Below are 15,085 nucleotides of genomic sequence, written 5' to 3' on the forward strand. Positions count from 1 at the left end.
CGTATTTCTGTCACATTGCCATCTCTCTTTATTTATTTCCACGGAGGTCGGTGAATGGGGGGCCCCTGAGGTGCAGCCAGCGACATAATAGATAGCTCTCAGTTATTTCACCCCCCATCCACACCTATTCTATTTCTAGCCCAGCTCCCATCATTGTGGCTTTAAGGACTTTGATCCTGACTTGACCTTATTTGCTGGCATGATTCAGGCTCACTCTTGTTTAGTGGAGAGCACAGCGCTGTGATCTGTTCTCTAATAATTATTTTCCCCGGCTGTGGACCGGCCCAGCTGCATATTTTTCTAGAGGTTGTAATTATGATTGACCGGTGCCCCTAATTTAATGCAGCATCCTCACGGCACTGACTTGTTTTGTCAGATCCTTGACTCTCGGAGCAATGCTGGTAAAGCGACCCAATTGAACAGCTTGCTCTAAATGAAATGGTCATTCTGCTTTCCTGTTTCAGGTTTGCAAAGTTTTTGTGACAAGAGAATTAAATCTGCACCTAGAAACAGTTAATGAACATTAAAAAAAAAAAAGATTCTTAACCCAGTGGCCAACTTTTGGTGGGGTCTGGTGATGATTAAGATGCACCGCTTTTACAGATTCTGTCCAATTTACATATCGCGGGGAGCACTACTCTGTCAGCTTTATTATATCCTGTGTGATTGCAGCTTCACAGTGTCAGCGGGTTTATCTCTCTTAGAGCTGAACAGAAAGGGTTTGAAAGAGACTCACATTTAACAGGCAGAGAGGGTCTAATGGGACAAATTTAGTGAGTACACATACATAAATTTGTTCTTACTATTTTAAAGCTCTTTTAAGCTTTGCATCAACCCATTATCTACAATATGGGGAATTTTCTTATTGTAATATTCAGTATTTGTTGTCCTTTTCTGTCTTGACAAACCAAAGCACGTTAATCTATAACTGTTCTAGCTGAAGATGTTCATGAAGTGCAGCCTAATTAATATCAACATGATGCAGCACGACAAATGAAATAGTAAAAAAAAAAAAAACAGGTCATGGTCAAAATAGCAAAGAAATCATGCAGCACAAGAGGATAACAGTGAAACAGTGATGTAATTTGCTTGCCCCCAAGCAGCTTAGTGGTTAGGATGCTGACTCTGAGTAGCAACCAGTGTTGAAGTGAGACAGTTTTCTGGGGTTGGCAAACTGAGACCATTGCTTTTGTTCTGCTTGTTGAATCCGTGTAGGCTCAATAGTAATGTTCTATTGTGGCCATTTACTACTGTCACATCTAATTATATTATGATGACTCATATTTAATAAGCAACTTCTTCTTCTTCTGGCCTCTTCTCCTATAGATCACCACAGTGAACATTAGCTTCCATCTATCCCCAGCATCGTCCTCTGTCACACCAACCCTCTGCATGTCCTTCACTTCTTTGTGGTTTCTCTCTTTTCCTCTTGCCTGACAGCTCCATCTTGGACATACTTTGTCCAATATATTCACTATCCCTCCTTTGCACAAGTCCAAGCCATCTCAGCCTTGCCTCTCTGACTTTATCTCCAAGCTGCTCAGCCTGAGCTCTCTCTCTGATATTCTAATCCCATCCGTTCTCGTCACACCCCAAAAAATCTTCAGCATCTTCAGCTTTGCCTTCTCTCTTTTTGTCAGTGCCACTGTCTCCAAACCAAAGATCATAGCAGGTCTCACTACCATCTTGTATAGTTTCCCTTTCATGCTTGCTGCTGTTCTTCTGTCGCATATCACCCCTGTCACTAATCTCCACCCTACCTGCACTCTCTTCTTCCCCTCTCTTGTGCACTGTCCGTTGCTTTTGAATGGTTGATCCCAGGTATTTAAACTCATCCACCTTCATAATCCTTACTCCTTGCAGCTTCACTGTTACACTCGTCTCCCTCACATGCACACAAATGTATTCTTTCTTGCTTCTGCTGAACTTCCTTCCTCTTTTCTCCAGAGTATACCTCCACATCTCCAGGCTCTCTTGCACCTGTTCCCTGCTCTCGCTACAGATCACAAAGCTGTCTGCAAACATCACAGTCCATTTAGACTCCTGCCTGACCTCATCTATCAGCCTCCCCATCAGCGCTCCAAACAAGAAGTGTCTTAGAGTCGATTCTTGATAAAATCTCACTCCCACCTTGAACCCATCTTTCAGTCTTATTGCACACCTCACCCTATGCTCCCTGTCCTCATACATATATCCAAAAACAGCTGCTGTAGAAAAAATGTAACTCCAGTTCTCTTAATTTGTGCACAAATCACCCATCAGGTTTCACTGTTGTTGTGTGGGCATATTAAAGTAGTGGCTGTGGCCTTCAGTTTCCCTCTCCACCCAGCAGCGATACCCTCACTTCAAATTGCACCCCTTGGCCTATAACTCACAAAATCAGTCAAAAATCCTCCCCAACACTGCACACTGTCTTAAATTTGACCCGATCATGTACAACTTACACTGTAAGAGGTTGCAAACAAAAAAAGCTTGGGTGGCCTCTGTTCTCCCTCATTTGTACAGTGCTGCTATAACAGAAGCAGCTTAGCTACCAACTCCTAATTGCAGCACACATCCCGGAGTCTGTCTGTGGCGTCCCTATCATTAAAAGGACCGCAGCCGCCCATAAAAACACATTACATCACCTTTCTGCTCTCAGTGTTTCTGCAGGCTGCGTTTCACCTGTCGCCGAGGAACAACAGCAGCGTGTCATCAGATCTGCTGCTGCGTATACAGGAATAAACAAGCCTCCCTCTTTATTGTACAAAAAACAACTGGAGGGAAACATGGTGGGTAGTGTGAGTGCATCCCTCCCAGCAAAGTCAGAACGAAACCTATAAGCCTCTAAGCTGACGGATAAAAATATGAAAAGAGCTCCAGCTGATATTTCACACAACAACCCCGGTGCAGTGACAGCGCCGTTCGCATTAAAACTGAAGGAAGCAAGGCCTCTGTGATCTGTAACTAAACAGAAATGTAATTGCTCTCTTCTGCTATAAATCAGCTCTGCCTGCTGAACAAACCCCCCTCTCTTGGGGTGGCTCTGAACATGGGAGATCCAGAACAGGATATAGTAATTAGATTTAGAGACAATCATAGCAGCAGCAGCAGCAGCAGACCACAGGCTCCTTTGACAGCGCTTTATCAGTGTGGCCCAGCAACAGGAGTGCACGCTGGATTAGCCGAGGTACCACAGAAGGGTATTTGCTGTTCAGCAGCTACCGTCACCGACGCTGCCAGCTTGGACCTGTGCTCCCGGGCGAACGCGAAGGCATCTTAATCGGTCTGAGGACGCCTGCAGAAAAAGCCAAATAGAATGTGACACGGTTACTGAGCATGGCAACGCTGCCGGCCGAGCCAATCACACAGAGCCCCGAGTCAGAGCTGAATGCTGCTTGCATCTGTAAACAGATCACTCTCACCTTCACTTTGGCAAACCTGGCAGATTGATATCCGAGTGAAATGGAAGGTTATAGAGCACCAGAAAGACAAACTTGAGAGCTTCACTCCAAAGTGATGAATGATGGGAAGAGCAGCTGTTGTTTGGAGAGAGAAATATGATGAAAATAATAGATTGCAGCACCCAAATTCAGATTTTTTTTAAAGAATTGAATGTGGATGTTTGCAAATGTGTTTTTTTTTTCTGTCAGAATTTTGAACCTTATTGTTTTTCTTCCAACATCCCCAAGAGCTAACACACACACACACAGTAGGCACTCCAGAAAGCTTAGATGGTGATTGCTTTCTACCTCTCATCTTCCTCTATGCCTTTTTTTCTCTCTCTCCATATATATACACATTTATTTTTCTTCTTCTCACTAAAAAAAAAAAACCCCAGCATGGCTCATATGAAAGGACTGCTCATCAGAATCACAGTGTGACACCCGAGCGAAGTCACACCTACAAACCAAGATGACACAGCACACATCAGCGGAGACTTTAGTTAGTTATATAAAACACACTGTCATTACTGCTAAGGCTCAGTCAGAGTCAGCTCATTCCTTCTGTTCTGTCCAACATTTCCAATGAGTCTGTGAAACAAACAAACCAAAGGTGAGTGAAATAAAAATGTGGTGTTCTTTTTGCTTCAGATTGTTAAACGTATGTAAATGTTTGGTTCCCAATTAAAAAATAATGATAGGCGATGTCTGGAGGAGAAGACTGTTGCTTCTGAGCTGAAGAATCCGGTGTCTTTCCGAGGTGTGCTGATTTCCCCCTCCCCCCCTCGGCAGAGAAATGGTTGGGAAGTCCCTGATTGCTGGTCTGGTGGTCCTTCTGGTGGCTGCAGTGAGCCTGTTCCTGGGGGTGTTCATGGGTTTGGGGAAGAAAAACACACCTCCCACTTCAGACCACTTCTACTCAAAGGCCGCCGTGGCTGCTGATGCTGGAAAGTGCTCGGAAGTGGGGAGGTAAGACGACATATAGCAGATGCCGTGCTCTTCTGTCCGCGTCTTAGCTGTTAAGTGTATTCTCTTGTTTCCAGGGACATTCTGAAGAAAAACGGCTCTGCTGTGGATGCTTCCATCGCTGCCTTGCTGTGCGTTGGCCTTTTGAACGCTCACAGCATGGGCATCGGAGGAGGGCTCTTCTTTGTCATCTATAACGCTTCCACAGGTGAGCGTGCCTCATTAGTTAGAAATTGCCAGCACAGACATCCAAGGAGACACCGATCAATCAGTCCTCGTTTTCTACTCAACAGGAAAGGTGGAAACCATCGATGCGAGGGAGACTGCACCCATGAACGCCACTGAAGACATGTTTGGGAACAACACTAAGCTTTCTCGCACAGGTAGCACCTTGCTGTGCTCTGCTGGAGTATTTCCTGGGCGCTGATTGGCCAAATGTAGACCAGATTTCATTTAATTCTCTAAGGTTGTTGATGCTACCCAAGATCAAACAGGGATTTAGAGTCCATCGAGTTCTTGTCAGATGTTCTCACATTCTTAACAACCTTATTACACCTTCCTTTGCCCCTGTTTAAAAGCTCTGGGATGAGAACTCTTTATCGATAGATATCTCGCACTATCTTGATGTCTCTTAGCACGGTGGTCCCTCCCTCAGAGAATGGGTAGAAAGAGAGAGCTTGTGAAATTCAAATCAGTGGTACTGCTGTTTCTGCGTGACAGGTGGACTGTCCATAGCCATTCCGGGAGAGATCCGCGGTTATGAGATGGCACACAAAAGGCATGGCCGGCTGCCATGGAAGGAGCTGTTTGAGCCCAGCATTGCCTTGGCTCGTGACGGATTTCCAATTGGAAAAGCCCTGGCTCATGCAATCTTCAAAAGCAAGGATTCCATTCAAGGAGACGCCAACATGTGGTGAGGGTGATATCCTCATATCTGAATACTTAATAATACACTGTAAACCGAAAGAAATAGATATTTGGGGAAATATGTTCACTCTTACTATGAGTTAGAGGAGAAAAACATACTATGCTTATGCCAGCATGTATTAAGCTACAGCCAGTCGCCTAATACAATGTTGTAGTAGATTATCTTAGCTTAGTTCAGCATCAAACCAGAAACAGGGGAAAACAGTTGTCTGAATCTGCTGCTGCTGGAGGTAAAGCAACCCACCCAGCAGCACATCTAATGATAAATGCCTCATCATTACCCCAGACACCGAGCCAAATAAATGGCTGACCCTGTTTATTTCACTGAAATAAAAACAAAGTCTTCCTAGAGTCTCAGCCAGTGGCTTACAAGATTTCAGAAACATTTTCAACACATAAATTCTTCTAAAAGCATAACTCATTGCTTGTAGATTAAATGAACTAGATTGAATTAATGAGCTCCATAGATGTAGGTCCTACCTTCAAATCCATCATCTGGCAGCTTGCATGTTCTCTGTGGGTATTCCAGCTTCCTCACGAAGTCAAAAGACATGCAGTTAGTAGGGATAGGTTAATTGCTGATGCTAAGTTGCCCGTAGGTGTGAATGCTTGTCTGTCTTTCTGTGTTAGCCCTCCCACAGACTGGCTTTTCATTTTTCTTAGTTCTGTCCAGGGTGTATGTGAATCATGCAAAGCTACTTTAGAGAGTCCAAGAATAAGAACATGGAAATGAGCATAACAGGCGTGCTTTAGCAGAAATGACAGAGGTACCAAAATCGAAATGAATCAAAATGTTAGAGAGAAATGAAATATCTATAATAACTGTGTTCCGTGTCAAACAATGCCTTTACATATATATATATATATATATATATATATATATATATATATATATATATACATATAAAAACCACTTTGTGAGAATTATTCAGATATTACTCGGTGGTGTCTGTGTTTCATTTCTGCACCCTTATCTTGCTCTGATAATCGGGTGCATTGCTGTTTACCACAGCGGTTCTTTTTAAAGGTTTCAATTTCTGCTTTAATATTCTTTAATACATGTTTTCTTTTCTTCACCTCTCTCAGCGAGGTGTTTTGTGATTCTCAGAAAAACATCCTGAAGGAGAACGATATTGTTAGATTCCCAAAGCTGGCTGAAACATACCAAAGAATAGCAGAAGAGGGGCCTGATGTGTTTTATAACGGCACGATGGCACAGAGCATCGTTGAGGACATCCAGGCGGCAGGTGCTCTGCTGTATCCTCATCCGCTGTTGTCTTCAGATGCTTCAGTTGTTACTCCTCCTATTGAATTCACCACGACACTTCTGTACTGGTTCCAGGTGGTATCATCACCCTGGAAGATTTGTTGGAGTACCAGCCCGTGCTGAATGAGAACCCTCTGAAGCTGCACGTCGGGGAATACACCATTCATGTCCCAGATGCCCCCTCCAGTGGCCCTGTGCTGGCACTCATACTCAACATAGTGGATGGTGAGCAGCCTGGCTGAGTGTTTGTGCAGCCATGCAGAAGAGAGGATGTCAGGTTTCCCCGGGTCGTCTCTGGAATGTTTCTCTCCCTTCTTTGGAAGTAGAAAACTGAGCTGCTGCTTAGTTCTGCCTGCCAAATTTAATTTACCATCAACACTCCATCTGCTCAGGCAGAGAATCATTAAGCCATGCTTCAAAATAAAAGTGGCATCATTCATTTAAATTGAGCACTGAATGTGTTCATATATGAAGTTGGAGGGGTGCGTGCCTGCACGTTTACTCTATTTGTACTGCAGTTTTTAATAACATGCCACTGACTTTTAGCACAATGACAGAGAAGATCAGATCAGGCCAGTAAATTTGTCATCTGACTGTCATTCGCTCCAGATGTGTTTTTCCTGTGGATATATTGCAGGGTACAACTTCTCAGACACGAGCGTCTCTACAGCAGAGAAGAAAACTCTGACGTACCATCGAATTGTAGAGGCTTTTCGTTTTGCTTACGCCAAGAGGAGCAGACTGGGGGACCCTCGGTATCTCAACATTACTGATGTAAGGGCTCATGCTATAATCCTCTTTATTCTTTTGTTGAGCATTTACAGCATAATTTTTCTCACTGTGGCCATAAAATTGTCTCCTGGAAACTCTTTAATGGGATTACTCTTCAACTGACTTGTTTTGCTCTTTTCAGCTAATCCAAAACATGACCTCAGACTACTTTGCTGATGGCATAAGGAGCAAAATTACAGATGACACGACCCACCCAGACAGCTACTATGAGCCTGAGTATTTTGTTCCAGACAACCACGGGACAGCTCATCTGTCAGTCATTGCTGAGGATGGAAGTGCTGTGGCAGCAACCAGCACCATCAATCTATAGTGAGTTTCTCTGACAAGGCTGACATCAAGTCAGTAAATGTGCCTCTCAAAAGCCATGCATGTAAATTAACAGTCTTCCCTACAATGTAGCGCACTGAGTGAAGGTTTAAAAAAAATGGTTTTATTTCCCCAGCTTTGGTTCAAAAGTCATGTCTCGATCTACCGGGATCATTTTTAATGATGAAATGGATGACTTCAGCTCTCCATACATGACCAATGGGTTTGGAATCCCCCCTTCGCCCAACAACTTCATTCAACCAGGTGTGGCTGAATTGAGTTATCACACTTGTACTTCTCTAATCTCCTGTGAGGCAGTGACCTTTAGTCAGTGTTGATGGATATCAGTGTTTGCTAAATTAAGCCTCATGTTTTTCAAAGATAGGTGTGTTACTAGATTCTTCCTCTGGTTAGGATGACTCAGAGGAGGGCCTTTTACTCATCCCAGTTTTGCTGCCATACAATAAGCTAATCTCTTCTCTCACTCTGTGGGTCTGTGGGTCACGGCTTGTTGTGGCATCTCAAATAGAATATGATGTGATTGAGCTGAGTTGTTGACATTCAGCATGACTTTGCTAAAACTATCAGGGAATAAAATCCACCTTCTTTTTACAATCTGTTTCCAGGCAAAAGGCCGCTGTCTTCCATGTGTCCTACTATCATATTTGACAAAGAAAACCAAGTGAAGATGGTTGTAGGAGCATCCGGGGGCACAAAAATCACCACAGCCACAGCATTAGTAAGTCTAATTCATTCAAATGCATCACCCTCATGTTGATTTGGGTATGTGAAACCTCACATACATGTTGTCATTTTTCTTACCTAAAAACAGGTCATCCTCAACTCCTTGTTTTTCAACTATGACCTAAAGAAAGCCGTGACAGAGCCACGACTTCACAATCAGCTTAACCCAAATATGACAGTAGTGGAGCAGGGCTTTGAAAAGGTGGGTCACACAGACAGCAAAATAGCTTAGCAGTATTACAGTTGTATCATAAGCAAAGAATGTGCATGTATGAATGTATCATGCATGTGACCATTAGTGTACTATAACTATAAAAATTGCTGTGAAAACACCTGAAATGTTAAAACGGGATCAAGCACAAAAGTACAAAAATATGTGTGACAACGAGGATCCGACGACAGCAACGTTGCAGTTTTTAAACCTCTTTTATTGACCAGTTTTCCAAGTTGCAGCTTTCCAGCTGTCCTGCTTCTGTAGCACACACAGCCTCCTCCTCAAGTCTCAACAACATCTTTAATAGGGGACGCGTGATAAGATGATGAGGTCAGGTGTGTGAGTCAGCCTCCCTTGACAATACACCCTGAACCCACTGCTCCACCCCTCCTCTGCAGCTTAGTCACAAACCACACCCCGCCGCAATATGTTTATGCATATTTTGGAGAATGAATTTGCTGTGCTCATACTTAGATGGTATACTGTTTACAATAGTTATTTATTGTTTTAGAGTGCAGCATTTGGCTACTTACCTGAGTGTAGTGGCAAGTGTAATAGAATGTAGTATAGTATAAGTATATAGTATGTAGTAAAAGTATAGTATAAAGAATGAATCTTTGACTAGAAAAACAGTTCAAAGTTCAAAACAAAAAGGTCACTAGAGCTATAACAAATCCTCCTCATGTAGGAACGTGTGTACTGATTTTCATGGCACTCCTTTAAAAAAAGGTTTTTTAGCCTTAAAAAAGTGAAAACAATTCATTTCAATTACATTTATCAAATCATTTTTTAAATAAAGTGCCAAAAAACAAAAACAGCCTCCTCAAGGTGCTTTATATTATAGGTAAAGATCCCACAATAATACAGAAAAACTCCCAACAATCTGACAACCCTCTATGGCCAAGCACTTAGTGACAGCTGGATGAAAAATCTGCCTTTTAACAGGAAGAAACATGCAGGAGAGCCCGACTCAGGGAGGGACAGCCATCTGCTGTGACTGGTTTGGGGTGAGGGGAGTAAGGCTGGGCAAAAGACACACTATGAAAGAGAGCCAGTAGATTAATAATAACTAATGATTAAATGCAGAGTGGTGTAGAAGTAAGTGAACAAGAAAACCTCCATTCATTGTGGGAATCCCTCAGCAGCCCAGGGCTATTACAGCGTAACTATAAGCTTTATCAAAATGGAAAATTTTAAGCCTAATCTTAGAAGTACAGAAGTTTTCTGTTTCATGAATCCAAACACAGAGTTGGTTCCACTGAAGAGTTCACCCTGAGACAGGATGTTATGATATTACAAATGTTGCTGAAATGCAAGAAAGCAGCCCTACACTATACTGCCAATAGTATTTATTCACCTATCCAAATCATTAAATTCCAGTTTCAATCATTTTCATGGCCACAGGTATATCAAATCCAGCTCCTAGGCATGTAGACTGCTTCAACAAGCATTTGTGAAAGAATGGGTGGCTCTCAGGAGCTCACTGAATTTCAGTGTGGTACCATGACAAGATGTTACCTGTGCAACAAGTCCAGTTGTAAAATTTCCTTGCTACTAAATATTCCACAGTTAACTGTTAGTTGTATTATAACACAGTGAAAGTGACTGGGAACAACATCAGCTCAGAAGTAGGTCACATAAAACCACAGAGCAGGGTCACCGGATGCACAAAGTGCACAGAGGTTGCGAACTTTCTGCAGAGTCAGTTGCTACAGACCTCTAAACTTCATGTGACCTTTAGATTAGCTCAAGAACAGCGTGTAGAGAGCTTCATGAAATGGGTTAACATGGCCGAGCAGCTGCATCCAAGCCTTACATCACCAAATGCAAGGCAAAGTGTTGAATGCAGTGATATAAAGCATGCCAACACTGGACTCTAGAGCAGTGAAGAAGTGTTCTCTGGAGTGATGAATCATGCTTCTCTGTCTGGTACTCTGATGGATGAGTATGGGTTTGATTTTGCCAGGAGAACAGTACTTTGTGGAAGCAGTTTAGGGATAGCCCCTTCCTGTTCCTGCATGACTGCACACCAGTGCATGGGTCCATAAAGACATGCATGCGCAAGTTTGGTATGGAAGAACTCAACTGATCTGCACAGAGTCCTGACATTGATGTATCTGTTTAATATATGAAGGTCTTATCCTGCTCAAAAATTGTTCCAAAATTCCTCATAGTGTAATTAGAGGCCAAGATAATGGCATTCATTGTATCTGGTCAGAGACCACGTTTCTAAAATTTTTAGGGCCAAGTAACCACAGTTTTATCTGAATTTAGCACCAGAGGTCATCCAGACCTTTAGGTCTCTAAGATATTCCTTCAATGTGGTGTGTCTCATCTGGCTTCATGGATAGATAACGCTGGGTATCATGTGCATAGCAATGAAAATGTATGCTATGCCTTCTCATAATGTTATCAAATGGAAGCCTATATGATGTAAACAGAATTGATCCCAGCACAGAACCTTGTGGAACACCAAAATTAACGTTATTGTCTAAGGAGGAATCCCTACCTACCTACAGTGCACTATAATCTCTGTAATAAAATATTATGGACATCAGTATCAAATGCTGCATTGAGGTCAAACAGGCCATAAAAAAGATCATTTATACAGAAGCTAGCACTGTTTGTGTACTGTGACGAACTCAGAATAAAGACTGGAACTCTTCAAATAAACAATTCCTCTGCAGATGATCTGTTAGCTGTTTTACATCTATTTTTTTCACATTTATCAAATGTGACAAATTAAACTAAAACAGCTGTCCTGAAATGTACACAAAATACTACATCATTTGGTCCTGATTAGATGGAAAGCAGCAGGTGACACTTGCCAGCACATGCAGCCCATTAACAGCCCCTTAACAGAGACAGACTGATCATATCTGAGATTAAAGCATTAATTAACGGTAAGACTTCTTTGAGCAGTCTTAATGGGTCCTAATAGACAGGTCGATGGTTTATAGGAAGTAATTATTGAAATTAACTCAGAAAGATCAATCAGTCTTTTTTTTTTTTTTACAAAATAGAGCAACAAACTCGTTGTTAATGAGATGCCATTTCCTCTGCAGCTGACAGTTACGTGCTTTAAATTGTGCATTTGTGAGTTACACCAGGGAGTCGAGCACTTGTGATTTGATGCTTTCTTTTTTTAGAGGAACCACACTATCTAGGGTTGTACGCTGTGAGGATGTTACACTTGTAAGAAAATAATCAACCACTGTGGGAGCAGAGTTTAGGTATCTGCTCTGTGTTGTGTTGGCACACGATGTTGAAGATATTAAACTTAGTTACAGCAGTTTTACAAAGACATCTAAATGGTAAATGGCCTGTATTTGTATAGCGCTTTACTAGTCCCTAAGGACCCCAAAGCACTTTACACAACCAGTCATCCACCCATTCGTGATGGCAAGCTACATTGTAGCCACAGCCACCCTGGGGCGCACTGACAGAGGGGAAGCTGCCGGACACTAGCGCCACCGGGCCCTCTGATCACCACCAGTAGGCAACGGGTGAAGTGTCTTGCCCAAGGACACAACGACCGAGACTGTCCAAGTCGTGGCTCAAACCGGCAACCTTCCAATTACAAGGCGAACTCCTAACTCTTGAGCCACGATCGCCCCAGCCACGATCTACTGTAATGAAATGCTTTCCCCACTGTGTAATTCCTTATTGTAATTTTAAATGTATTAAGAAATGATGAGACAAAAGAGGGTTTTCAGGGAATACAGTCAAATGTCCAGTTTCTGTGCCACATGACAGAGTAAGATCAAAAGTGGTCTCATTTACATTTTGAGAGAATAGATTAAATGCCGTGTTGATGCTGTCATTTTCAGCATCTACATGGATGTTAAAATCACCCACTATTATTGAAGTGAGCACCAAAACAGATAAAAACACTGACAAATCAGATAGAATGGATGGGGAGATGGATGAAATTTAACAAAAAATAAAAATGTTTTTTGATTTTTCTTATTAGGGTGTAGATTAGGAGTCAGGTTTTCAAATGAATTAAAACTCTGTCTCCATCTTTGGTTGATTAAGAAGCTAGAATGAAAGATTGTTGCTACTCCTCCTCTGTGCCCACCTCCGAGGATTCTGACTGCTAAGATGACTCGGGCATGAAAGTGTTTGATTTTTTATTTCCTTTTCTTTCTGTGAGGCCTTCAGTCTCCCTAAATTGGCAATTGGTCATCAGACCTTGCACTGAAAGAAAAGCCATAGCATCACCAGAGTCACAAGGATTCATCCTCTGGACACTATGGAGGTCTACACAGTTTTAGACATCCCTTTAGCAGGGTTAAAAACACATAGCAATCAGATTTGATAATAGGGAAAGGGAATCAAGTGTTTCTTTGTATATTACTCATCTCAACGAAGTTTCAGATTTATGCACGCTGACTTTTACACATGTGCCAGCAGTCAGGAAAGTAAAAAATTATTCCACATATGTGCTATGCATTACAAAGCCAAAACTCCTACACAAGACTATCTCTCTATGTTTTTGCATGTTGTGGAACTATGCCAGAGTGTCCTGGAGGGTCTGGTCCAGAAGAACCATGTAACCCAGCTGCTAAGGACTCCAGACTCTGTGGTCCAGGCTGTGGTGCGGCAGGGAGAGCGCCTCTGTGCAGAGTCTGACCCCAGGAAAGGAGGCTATCCAGCGGGATACTGAGCATCCCTGCAATTTCTTCTCAGCTCCCCTCAGCGGGACAGTCTCCTCAAAGACACTCGGACAGAATCACAATGAAACGGTGTCTGCACTGAAGACTTAAGGATTATTTAAGCTACGGAGACACAGCCACTGCGCCTTCTCTGAGATTAATTTAATCAAACATGGAAATTGACTCCACTTCAATACCTCTTTTACTCAATTATTTAACATTACTTCATTTCTTTTTTTTGGCATTAATTTTGTGTTCTGAAGTAAAATGAGAGGTTGTATCTAGTTTGACTCTTGTATCATCACTACTGGATACTGGTCAGGGTTGTATTTGAGGACTGAAGCAGAAACCATTTGAACATTCATTTCAGTTCATGTATGACACATCATTATTATAAACATCCAAATATAAACCAACGCTGGGAATGTCATATTAAGAAATGTTCATAGGTTTCAACAAGAAGTTGGAGGTTGTCGGTGTAGTAATATCATTTCTTTTGTAAGGAAAAACTCTTGTTAATTACTGGACAATTTGTTTGGAAAAGGAGGGTTTGTTTATGTGAAACTGGTGAGGGAAAATAAAGAAGCATGGGTTAAAAAAAATAACAGCTGCAAGCAGGTATACCATGAAGACATCTCAGGTCGTTTGCCTGTTTTACTCAAATGTCTGCCTACATCTTTCTCCTGACGTAAGCTGATCCTGAAATGGACACTATTCAAAAGGAAACTGGCCGTGTTGTTTTCTACCGTGACACTATCACTTCTGAATTGTAAATGTTTAATATCGAGTAGAGGTTAAGTCGATGTATAGTGTATTCTGAAAAATACATTTGCAGATATATTTTTCTAAACATGCATTGTTCATATGCCATGTTTGTTGCCATGCTTGTTATTAAACATTTTGAACAAAGATGTTATATTTTACCACAGAAGCTGTGCTATTTCTGAACTGGGATATTTGGCAAGAAATCACAGGTTAGTGAGAGTTTGCTTTCCAGAGGATGGATTCAGTGTCAGAATGACCCAAAATTCAGTGTTACTAAGAATCTGTCTGTCTGTATACCAGCGCTATCATCAATTCTTTTTCATTTTTAATAAATATATTAGTCTAATCAATAAAAAAAACAAACAACAACCATCAACATCCAGACCTGAAGAAAACTACTATAAGCACATAGAGCTATAGTGTTGTTCTTTAGCTAAATGCCACTCATACTGACCTGTTAATGTGAGTGAGATAGAATGTTTACGCTTCTCTTGGTGCATTATACTAATATAATAACATCTGCCAAAAAATAACAAACAACAATTACAGCTGAGCCTCATGGAAATGTCAGTAGTTACAGAGGTGACAAACAAATTCAAGTACTTTGCCTAAGTTTTAAGAGGATCTCTGGAGTTACTGAAACATCATAATGGGAAAATATGCTTGAATGCCAAATGTTGGGAAAATTATGAGTAGTTGTTGACAGATTTTATTATGAAGCTCACAGTGAAACAAGGACTGTGATGGCAACAAATATCTGCACCAAACTTCCAGCTGCTCAGACTTTTCAGTCTGAAACTCTGGAGTAACTGAACAGCCATTTTTAAAGTCATTCGATTACAGCTGCCTAATAAACCATAGACTCAATATAAAAGACTGACACTATGTTGTCAGCCATTGGTTTTGGAGAGAGCCTCAGTGTTGGTATTGTTAGCTCAATGTGGGGGTCAGAATTTACCATATGAGTACAAATGGGTGTATTTCTATGTTATTAGTTAATAGCAAACTTGGCTAGCAAGCTGCA

General features: G+C 41.8%; 1 protein-coding gene across 1 annotated transcript; it reads left to right on the forward strand.

The window, feature by feature from the left end:
• Positions 1 to 3,903: 3,903 nt before the first annotated feature.
• LOC100699656 (glutathione hydrolase 1 proenzyme) lies at positions 3,904 to 14,124 on the forward strand. The gene is made up of 13 exons (XM_003445556.4): positions 3,904 to 4,035; positions 4,124 to 4,391; positions 4,466 to 4,596; positions 4,682 to 4,771; positions 5,109 to 5,301; positions 6,402 to 6,562; positions 6,658 to 6,807; positions 7,220 to 7,356; positions 7,496 to 7,683; positions 7,817 to 7,944; positions 8,307 to 8,419; positions 8,513 to 8,626; positions 13,161 to 14,124. The coding sequence occupies exons 2-13, from the start codon at positions 4,219 to 4,221 to the stop codon at positions 13,305 to 13,307; spliced, it is 1,725 nt and encodes a 574-aa protein (XP_003445604.1). The 5' UTR covers positions 3,904 to 4,035; positions 4,124 to 4,218; the 3' UTR covers positions 13,308 to 14,124.
• Positions 14,125 to 15,085: the final 961 nt, after the last annotated feature.

Source organism: Oreochromis niloticus, linkage group LG12 (assembly GCF_001858045.2).
Source record: "Oreochromis niloticus isolate F11D_XX linkage group LG12, O_niloticus_UMD_NMBU, whole genome shotgun sequence".
In the NCBI taxonomy this organism is placed as follows: domain Eukaryota; kingdom Metazoa; phylum Chordata; class Actinopteri; order Cichliformes; family Cichlidae; genus Oreochromis; species Oreochromis niloticus.